Source organism: Henckelia pumila, chromosome 4, assembly GCF_033568475.1.
Source record: "Henckelia pumila isolate YLH828 chromosome 4, ASM3356847v2, whole genome shotgun sequence".
In the NCBI taxonomy this organism is placed as follows: domain Eukaryota; kingdom Viridiplantae; phylum Streptophyta; class Magnoliopsida; order Lamiales; family Gesneriaceae; genus Henckelia; species Henckelia pumila.
In genome coordinates this window covers 22623911-22634878 of record NC_133123.1, presented here as the reverse complement: position 1 = coordinate 22634878, position 10968 = coordinate 22623911, and the positions used below count along the sequence as shown (strand labels likewise).

Sequence of the window (10968 nt, the reverse complement as noted above, 5' to 3'; positions counted from 1 at the left end):
ACTAAAGTAATACGACCCGCTAAAGCTTATTTGGCCACAGGAACACGATGCAGGGCATAGCATAAATGCTCTTGGGATCTTATCCGTTTCGGAGGTTGGAGGCCCCGGACTCGTAATTGATAGTTTCTGATGAATGGAGATGGTTTCTTTTCTCTGACAACCCCAGTATTCCTTTAACTATATTGCGCAGGCCTACTGGACAAGGATGTTAGGGGCGGGCTCTCTATTTTAAAGGTGCAGCTCAGGGCTGGCGGGAAAGTTGCATCTTGCTCAGGATGAGAGAGCTACCTTTAAGGGAGTTAGAAGGTCGAGCCTAGATAATTTTATAATTTTGCAATTAAGCTATCAACACTAGCATTATCATTCGATTAAATTATCAACTTTAATACATCAATTATTTCATATCGTCGAACATGCTTTAAGACATGCAAGCCATCATTTGAAAACACCTTGAACACTACGCATCACGTCACGTCGTCAGCTAAGTCCTATCAATATATTTGTTGCAGAGTATACTAACCCCGCGCGATCGAGACCTAGCCGACATACCAAAATGCTAAGTTCGAAGATAAAATAATTTGCATAAAAGGGCGTGTTGATGTAGTTTAATTGTAGAACAATCAATTTGGGGCAAATTTTGTCACTCAATAAAATAAATTAATAAAATTATTTTGTGAGAAATTGAGAATCATATTTAAATTATGAACATTTTTTCTTATGCTCCAAAATTATAGAAATTACGCTAGGGGCCCAGTATCAAGCCCAAAGAAGGCCTAATTCACAATTCTTGGGCCTAATCTATTGGCAACATCATAAAAATAATAATAATGCGACAAATAGCTAGTAATTTAACTCTTTATTAAACCTTAGTGATGATGATAATTAATATTAAATCGTGTATCGTATATTTGTGATAATTGGACAAATAATTCTCAAGGCCCATTTCGTGTAACGGGGGGCCCAATAAACAAGTCCGTGCTAATTGTACTTCGGCTGCCGCTCCCAATTTCTTTATGCTTCACTTGGGCCTGCCTATGCTCCAACCCACTCTGCAAATATGAAAATATCCACCAATCAGGAAAAAAGGACTACATTTGCCAAAGTTTAAAGGATATATAAAACTCAAATTTGTTAACATAGATAACCTAAATCACAGAGAAACAATGATATCATACCAAAATTACAATTTTTTTCAAACTAAGTGATTATGGATTTTATGTTAACAAATTTGTGAAGGAAAAATCAATAATCACTTAAAGTATAAAAAGTCCAACAGCTCCAAAAAAGGGCTGCATCACAATTTCACTCACCTTTTCACATAATTTTGCATTTTCTTCTAGCAGAAGCTTCTCCTGATCAAATATGGTAAGAAAGCATCAATCAATAACAAAAATAGCCAAAACCTATGATGTTACTAAATCATAGTGAACAGAGACAGAGACGTAACCAGAAATTCATCGAAAATATACTTGGTGCAAAAATTACGCTTAAAAACCAAAGTTTTTAGCACGACTATCTCGGCCTTAGCTAGATCTGTTGCTGAACACCATATTGCACGTACGGAATAAAAAGGGCGAATAACGCTTGCTACCCGAGATGTGACCATTGGATGATTATAAATTATCATGTGTATGTATGTATACCTTGGTTTGTAATTTTTCAACTTCCTCTTTGTACAGTTGAGCCTGGAAAACAAACAAGAAAATATCGTCATGTTATTGTTTAATATTTCAATCTTCATATTTTAAATCTAATTTAGGTAGTGTTTGAGAGAGTTTCAAAAAAACACTTCTCAATTTTTTTTTAACAAAAAATTGAAATTTTGTGAAAAAAAAAGCTCAGAAGTGTTTTCTATAAATTCTTCCAAGCACTACCTTAATGTCTCACAAAATGGATTGTGCTTGTGTGTTTGAACGTTTTAAGGGCGTCGAAATTTTTAATTCAGATCAGATGTAAGGTCCACATGATCCAACGATCATGCAGGTCATTGTGCACCGCATAAAATCCAACAACAATATTTGAGCTCAAATTTATGAACTTGGTCGATATTGGTAATGAAATTTTGGATCGAGAATTCGAAGGTGAATTTACCTTTCTCTCCCTGATGTTCCTTAGACTTTTTTCCAGCTTACTGTCAATTTCTTGAAGCTCCTCCAACGAACTTGTTCCCAGATTATGCCCCAAAATCTTTCTATCAAACCCATAAATTCAATCAAATTTAGAAGAAGAAAGAAAAAGGGAAACAACACACATATGTTAACACTAGTTATTAGTTTTTAAAAAAAAAAGAAAAAAAAAGAGGACCTTTGGGCATTTTCTAGGAGCTCTATTTTCTTTGAGATGAAGGCTGCTTCATGCTTCAAGTGCTGCATGCAACAACTATTAGCTTCATTCTTAATTAATACCAATAGTCTTTTGTAACTTGAAAAAAGAACATATTTTTTTAGTGATATTATATCGAGACGAGTTAAAAGATTTTTTTAGTTTTTTTAAAACATGAGTAATTAGTAATTAAGAAATGTTGGTTACAAAAAATCACAAAAATTTATATAAACATAAGTATATTAATATTTATAATAACAAAGTTTTCGCCTCATTGCACGAGTTATTCATTAATTTCCAATATTTTTTCTCGCATAATATCCATAAGTTAAGCCTGATTCATGAGCACCATAGACAAGTGTACAAAATTTTGGAGAAATAATAAGATCATATCCACTTGTTCATGTTTTTGGGGTGTTTTCATGGTATGGCAACTTTCGTACGAAGTTAGGTTTAAATTGTAAAGAAGATCAGGCGATGACTTATAAACCATCTGACACCAATGTTCTAAATTTGGGACGATGTATCGGCTTCGAGACTCAATTATAACACACCGAATAAAACATAAATAACAGCAGCTATAAAATAATTAACCTGCATTTGTAGTTCAGCTCCATTGGTAATATTTCTGTCTTCTTTAGCATGCTCCAGGTATCTCTCTATTATCTTTTGCATGCTTAATTAATTCAATCAGATTTTACTAAAACAATTAGCTACCTTAAAAACTTATGGCAATCAATTTTACAAATTTACAGGTAAACAAAAATGTATAATTACACGATATATCATTAATTTCTCGATCGACTATATATGAATTAAATGTTCGAAAAAAAATATTAGGTAAATATATATATGCACATATATATAACACACCCATTTGTAGCTAGAACGTATGTAGTATACAAGTTATATATGCTTGTATATTTGTTATATATGTACATTAACATAATTAAAATTATTTTGTCGGTTTACGTACGTAAAAGATTATATAAATCAGCATAAAAAAGAGATATACCGTATACGTACATCTAATGCTACACGACCAAGCCATATAATAAAATCTTAATTGATTTGTTATATAAAAAAAAAAATTGAAAGCGTCCTTTCGAGGATCGATCGAGACACGAAATAACAAAGAAAACCTTACCTACCTAGTTTTTATGAAATTAGTTGTAGAATGATCAATAAACCGCAGTATTCATAATATATCTATGCATAAAAAGCCATCATTAATTATGTGTAAAAGCTTAAAACACACACTCACGTACACAACCTAATTTCCAATTTCTTGAACAATAACTACATGCACCCCAAAAAAATCAAAAATTTCACAAAAAACCATCGAATTAAAGGTCGTAAATAAATATTTAAAAAATCTACTTATTTCTGTTCATGGATTTGTATAAAAGAAGAAACCGTGACCAATCTCCAAAGAATATAGGGTAAAAGGTACGTATATATATAGCTCGTTTTCCAAGTATCCAACAAGCTAGAAAAATGGAGACGACTAATCAATGATAAAGTTTCTGTTAAAGAATCAAATGATATAGGAGAAAAAAAAAAAAAAAAAAAAAGACCCTAAATTGATAATTATTTTCTAATCAAACTAGAAATTAGTGTGTTTAATTAGTACTTCATGGTACTAAATGGCCAAAGAGTACACACACAAAGGCTACCAAAAAGCACACAAGAACAAGTAGTACATGTACACATTGAATAAAGTGAAACTTGTTGATTAAAAAAAGTTATCCATATGGGATTATTTTCATGGAGATTGATTGAGAAATATGATCGGATTATTTTTAAATCGAAACATAATCACCTGGAGCTTGAGAATTCATAGAGTCTCCCCTTCTGAGAGAAAACGATCAAAGCCACTTCTGCATCACAAAGAACTGAGAGCTCATAAGCTTTCTTCAAGATCCCATTCCTACGCTTGGAAAACGTTACTTGTCGGCTCGTCGCGTTCTCGATTCGTTTCATTTGAACCTTCCCTCTCACCATTTTTTTCCTTTTTTTCTTGCTGCAAACAATCAAAATCCCAGATTAAATCCCTTTTTCCAAGATTAAAATGAATATTATATACATAAAGCTAGCTCATAAAAAAAAAAAAACCCTCATCAAGAATTACCTTAAAATAACCTCAGAGACTTCCTAATCTTACCAAGAGCCAATAAATATACTTCAAGAATCTTGATGAATAAGATGTAGCCAGCCAGCTAGCCCCTTCGGCTCAGAACTAATCTAGTAACTTGCCAAACTTATAAAATAAAACAAAATAAAAAAAATTCTAGAAAAGGAGAAATTTTGAAGATTTGTACTGATAAATCCACACGACCCCCAAAAAGAAAAAAAAAATAAAGTTAAAATAAAATAAAAAGAGAGTGATTTAAATGCCTGTACGTAGTGCTCAGATTTATATCCACACACACCAGAAAACTCCCCACAAAACCTAGCAAAATCTAGTGCCAAAAATTTCAAAATTTCACTTCATTTAATTAAGGAAAGCTACAACCTACAAACCCTAGCTAGCTCTCGAGGATTTAATTACTCTAGATCGAAAAGGCAAGATATTAGGAAAAAAAAAAGACGATAAAATAAGAAACCCAGAAAAAATCTTGAGCTCTAAATTATGTATATGACTTTGGCATATAAATTAATGTATATTTGTGTGTGTATAAAAAGGAAGAAGATGAAGAAGAACTAGGGATCTTTTTATCTTGAAATTGAAATAGTAATTGATGCAACACTCTCTTTTTTTTCAGGCCACATGACCCAAAATTATTTCCATATTGATCACAAATCTGTTATTCTCTCTGTCTTTTTTCATCGAGTCTTACCCACAAAAAAGGCAAAAAAAAAAGACACGCACAAAAGTTTCACTCAAAATAATATCGTTATATATATATATAAATATAAATAAAATGACATTTTGGTATTATTTCTTGTTAAAGAAATTGGGAAAGGTGGTTGCTGAAAAGGGTCGAAGACTACAGCTAATATTACAAATTATATATTGAGAAGCGCCGTCGTCGGCAGAAGAGGAAATGTTCATTAAATATTATTTAGAGACATTAAATTTTATAATTATTTGCTCCAAATTTTGTTCAGAAGTTGTGATGGGTCGTTTTCTAGTTCCCGATCACATGGGCAACCACCATGAGCAACTACGTGAGCAACAGCTGACGTGACAATTACTCATTGGATGTCCAAGGTGTCACGTCAGCTGTTGCTCACGTAATTGTCCATGGTAGTTGCCCATGTGATCAAAACTCTATATATATATATATAAATCATTTATATATTCGTCACATGTACAATAATAAGATTAATTAATCGTTAAAAATTTATTTGGGCAATGACATTTTTGTTTGTTTGTTTGTCTGCGAATATGTTCTTTGTGTTATCAAATTTTAGTCTTAATCAAGTATCTTCTGAGTTTTGGAAAATTTTGTTTTTTTTTCATCGTGTGTTAATGTGACTATATATATATATATATATATATCAGCACTAACAGATGAATTTCACGCAGAAAAAGTTAAATTTGTATATATATATATGACAAAATAATGAATTTGACAATATAAATGACAAAAACTGATATAAAAACCAAACATACGAGAAGAAAATTGTTATTTTCTCGATTAAATTTATTATTTTGTGGCTACGGGATTAAATTTACTATATTGTGATTACGAAACGATACCATTTATATATTACATTGGTGTAATGAATTGAATATCCCTTAACTATAGTTACAAGTAACTTCGAGTATAATATTAAGTATTTTTTAATGTAAATAGTTATATATATACAAAAATAACTATAAGAAAACTATATTAAAAAATAAGATTATTTTATAATATTAATTTATAAAATTTGATGTTGAAAAAAAATTAAAATAATATTTAATGGATGGAAGAAATGTTGATGATTTATTAAAAATATGCAATGGTATTTTGAATAAATAAAATATTGAGCAGCTTATTTTGTCGCCCTTATTTTTTTTATAAAAAAACAACTTATGAGTTGTCAAACAGGTTATTTTGACATCTTATTAGCTATTTGAAAAAAAATTTAGCAAACAAATTTCAACAACTTATAAGTTTCAAAACAACTTATAAGAGTTGTTTGGAAAAAAATAATTAAAAAAAAATTAACAGTTGTTTTATATAACTTATAAACTCTGCCAAATACCTTCTTAGTTAACTTCTCACATATAATTTTTTTAAAAAAATATTTATTAATGTATTGATAATTTCAAATATTTGAACCCATAAAAAGGGAGTGCTTAATATGGACAAAATTTAGTTTATTGTTTGAATAAATGGGAATCCTAGTGTTAACATCATCGTACTCTGACGTAACGTGTCCACAAATGGAGTGGCGACAACACATACAGCTTTTATTAGACAATACTATTTACCTCGACCAATGGGAGGAGTGCAGCTTATACGTATTATGGCACAAATATTATTCAACATTATTATGACAGAATCATTTACAAAGTTTTTATGAAATTTGAAATTAGCTAGGTGAATTAAATGTTCTCTTTTTATGCGTTATACGCAATTATTATTCACTCACAGAAAGTGCTGGCAATTGGATTAAATCCATTGTCGGGCATAGCGTAAACAGGAAAAAATGTAAAAGCTTCATGAGCATTTGGGTCCGAGAGGAAAAGAAAATTTAAAAAAAAATGTTATCGGTTGGTAATTTCATTGCATATTGATGTCACCCATTATAACTTTATCTCATTGTTCTATTATTGTGAGATGATGTTAAAATATTAATTTTTTTCATTAAATATATTTTTTATTGAACACAAAATAAATTTGCATAAATAAAATTGAAAAATAATTAAAATTTAAATATTACATAAAATTAAGAAATACACTAAATCAAGAATTACAAATAATTAAATCAAATTAACTACAACTAAATAAGTTACCTACAACGGTCAAATTCATTCATTTTTTTTATATTTTTTCTTAAAAATGTTTTATTATTAATTTTATTTTTTAATTATTTTTAATAATTTAAAATGACCAGATTAACTTGACCGTTGGATGTGATAATAATAGCTAATTGCATCCACACCCCCTGTGAAAAGTCTAAAAGTCATAAAACCCCATGTGTAAAATTAATAGCATATTAGACCCTATGTTTTAAAAAAATTAGCATAAAAACTCCTATGAGAGGGTATAAATGTGCCCGAGTTTGTATAACATAGGGGTAAAATGTGCTACATTTTAAAAAACTGAGGGATGCATTAGCCTATTAATATTTTTTAAGGGGTTTTATGTCTTTTAGATTTTTCACAGGGGGTGTGGATGCAATTAGCCCGTGATAAGCATTATAAAAAAATAAAAACATTTTTTTTTTTAAAAAAAAATGGAAGGCAGACTTACTGCGCGGAAGAAATTTGCGCGGGACTTGCCTAATTACACGAGGACGACTATTCATCGTGCAACATTCTCGTCCCTTGAAAATTGAAATGGGAAAGAAGCCTACTTCATCGTCCATTGTGAATGACCTAAGGTTATAAAAATAGAATACATGTATATATGTTCACTATATGAACAGGATATTTGTATTTCATAAGCAATTTTTCATGCCAAATCATTATCAAATACAAAAATTAAATGCAAGAAGCTAAGGAATCCAAAGTTTTTTCGAGTTAAACAGTCGAACGAAGCATTTTGCATGCGTTTTGTTCCAAGTATATAATCAAATATCTATGCTTTATAGTAAGATTTAATTTATCTTATATGGATTAGATCTCTATTTAACGTGCACGCTTGTAATTAATTATTGGGATGAAAGACGAACAAAACACTCATTGAATAAATTAGGTCAAATAGAAAATTTATTTGTATGATTTCATTTTTAAATTATATTTTTAATCGGTATAGGAAAACAAAACAAAACAAAACAAAATATATGTTGGATACGAATTTAAGGTACAATTTTGATTCACGCACCCTAGGGTTTAGAGATTCATGGGCGCCAGCTCTCCATTGTCGACGGTCGCTACTCTCTAGGGGTGGGTCGGAACGGTATACCGAGGTTTTTAACAAATATCGTATATCGTACCGAAATATTCGGTATTGGAAAATATGATACCGATACCGTACCGAATATTCGGTATACCGAAACTTTGGTATACCGAATGTTTGGTACGATATAAATTTTCAAACCGATACCGTACCGAAATATCGATATACCAAAATTTCGAGACGTTACCGATAATATACCGTTCATACCGAAATTATATGTAAATTTGTTCATCCTCTTTCGGTATGTTACCGGTAATATACCGTGCATACCAAAATTGATTGAGCCCAATACAAAATTATTATTATAATTTCTAATATAAATAATTTTTCGGTATACCGAAATACCAAAAATATTTTAGTGTCATATCGATATCGATACCGAATTTTTCGGTATCGATGTCATACCGTACCGAATTTTTCGGTATACCGTCAAATTCGACATGTGCGGTATTCTTCGGTACGGTAAGTACGATATACAAGAGTTTTCGATATTTTTCTCCAATCCTACTGCTCTCCATCACCGTGAACAGGGCGAGACATCCAAGAAGGTCAATAGAAGCCGCCAACCCTGCAGCAGTAGTAAGCACCTTGTTTTTCGGAATGTTTGTGTTTGAAATAGGACAAACTCTAGATCTAAAATTGCTGGTGGACGAGGCCAATATTGAAGGTCTAACGTTAGGGCTGTTGTTTGTGAGGTACTTGAGCGCATTAGAGATCGGGTTAGCAAGTTCGAGTAATTCTCATATCATAAAAAAATTTACTTAGATGGGCAAAATGGGAGACTTCGGGGAAAATGAATTAATATATTTTTGTGTGTAAAATTTTTATTCTCGTGATTTATAATATAAAAAATAATCTTTTTGGTTTTCACTTTTTTTTTTTTTTTTTTTTGCACAAAGTTTATGTGAGACGCTTCTATATGAGTCAATCTTGTCATATTTATGATAAAAAAATATTTATTATCCACGAGATCGTCATACAAAATATTTAGTTTTTTCTAATAGAAAGAGGATGAGAAATTTACCCAAATCTAAACTTAAAATGCATTTAATTTTGATATTTATTCATTAAAATTTAACCCATCTGTTTTTCACGACGTGATAATCTAAATATGGGACAGTGAACACACAGTTGACTTATTAACTAGTTCTAGAAAAACATAGTACTATATACAAATTATAAATACTAGTTCATGAAAGGTTTAATAAAAAGACCGCATTTATAAGTAGATGATAACAAGAATTTCTGGAAGAAAACTTACATATGTATCGTAATATTTTAAGAATATATATCATATGGTTTTTTAAAAATCCATGTCAGTTTCTACGGCGTCACATGGAGTAAATTTCGGCGGATATAATGGATTTTGGTAGAGAAAAAACCAAAAAAAAATAATGGAAAATAAAAACAAGTAAATGCAAATTCATTTGTTAGGATGATCAAAATTAGAAAATTTGTAAATTATAAGACCAGAAATGTAATTGTTCACTAACATTAATGTAAATTTTTTTATTAAAACGATAGGAGAATATTATTAAAAAATAAATTTAGAATACACAATTGGATGATTAAAGGGTATTTTTTGAATAAAAAAATTTTCACCAGTACCATATTAAAAATCAGATAATCTAGAGGGTTTGATTTTAGTTATAGTACAAGCGACAGTGCACACATATCGTGTGAGTAATGTAATACTTGATTATTATGTATTCACACAATTTATTTCAAAGTTCTTGATTGAATATATTCTACAAATAAATTAAATATAAAATCAAATAAAAATAAAATAGTTTTTTGTTATTATAAAATATGAAAAACCAAGCACGTACGTTAAATAATTTATTTTTGGTGATGATAACTAGTAGCAGTAGAAAAACAAATCGAGAAAACTAAGTAGACTACTTTTCAGTAGTCACCTCATTTAATTTATTAGTCGTTCTGCCTTCATAGTATATTTCATTAATGTATTGTCAAAAAAAGTATATTTCATTAATGTCGCGGACTAGCTAGCATTAATGCGGTATTTATTGCACATCCTTTGTAAGTATGAAAGATGTGATGTACTAAGAAAAACACATTCCTTGATTACATGTAAATAAAAAATAAATGAAAAAGTTAATAGAGTTGTTTCCTAATGTTGGATCAGTAGCTGTAAAAACACATTGGCTCATTGAGTAGAGATATGAGAATGCAAAGAAAAAAATCAACCATCAAGTCTTAAATAAGTTACAAAAATATAAATTATGTTTGACTGTAAGGGCCATTTAATATATTTTCCGTGCAATAAAATTTTTAAAAATATAAATCGAATTAATTTTTCAAAATTTAAAAAAGCAGTGGCCCATACCCGCATCTACCCGGATTCTATCCTTCCTTAAAAAATAACTAAATTCAAACTTGGGACCATTTTGCCTAAAATAATGTAGGTCGGCGAATTAATAAAATTTAAAATTTTTGGTTTGGGACTTGTAAAGATTGTACCCCCCCCTAGAGTGATTAGGCATTGGTTTTTAGGGTTTCCCATATATATTTCGATCAATACAAGATTACCATTTAATATCTCCCAATTTAGTTCCACATTTCATTA

General features: G+C 30.2%; 1 protein-coding gene across 2 annotated transcripts; it reads right to left on the bottom strand.

The window, feature by feature from the left end:
• Positions 1-848: 848 nt before the first annotated feature.
• Positions 849-5143, bottom strand: LOC140864723 (MADS-box protein AGL42-like). Of its 2 annotated transcripts, none has more exons than XM_073269053.1 (8): positions 4454-5143; positions 4145-4345; positions 2917-2998; positions 2305-2366; positions 2092-2191; positions 1644-1685; positions 1311-1352; positions 849-1049 (listed from the first exon to the last, which is right to left on the bottom strand). In XM_073269053.1, exons 2-8 carry the CDS (start codon positions 4324-4326, stop codon positions 933-935), a joined length of 627 nt encoding a protein of 208 aa, XP_073125154.1. In that variant the 5' UTR covers positions 4327-4345; positions 4454-5143; the 3' UTR covers positions 849-932. The 2 variants fall into 2 exon arrangements, with proteins under 2 accessions (XP_073125154.1, XP_073125155.1); XM_073269054.1 differs by having other exon boundaries at positions 4487-5143.
• Between the last annotated feature and the right edge of the window lie 5825 nt (positions 5144-10968).

Excerpts from the sequence above, each read along its gene's own strand:
- LOC140864723 (XM_073269053.1), bottom strand. The coding sequence starts at position 4,326 with ATGGTGAGAGGGAAGGTTCAAATGAAACGAATCGAGAACGCGACGAGC. Across the intron at positions 2,999-4,144 it reads TATGAATTCTCAAGCTCCAG|CATGCAAAAGATAATAGAGA; the intron begins GTGATTATGTTT and ends GAATTAATTAAG. Across the intron at positions 2,367-2,916 it reads GAGCTGAACTACAAATGCAG|CACTTGAAGCATGAAGCAGC; the intron begins GTTAATTATTTT and ends TGTTGCATGCAG.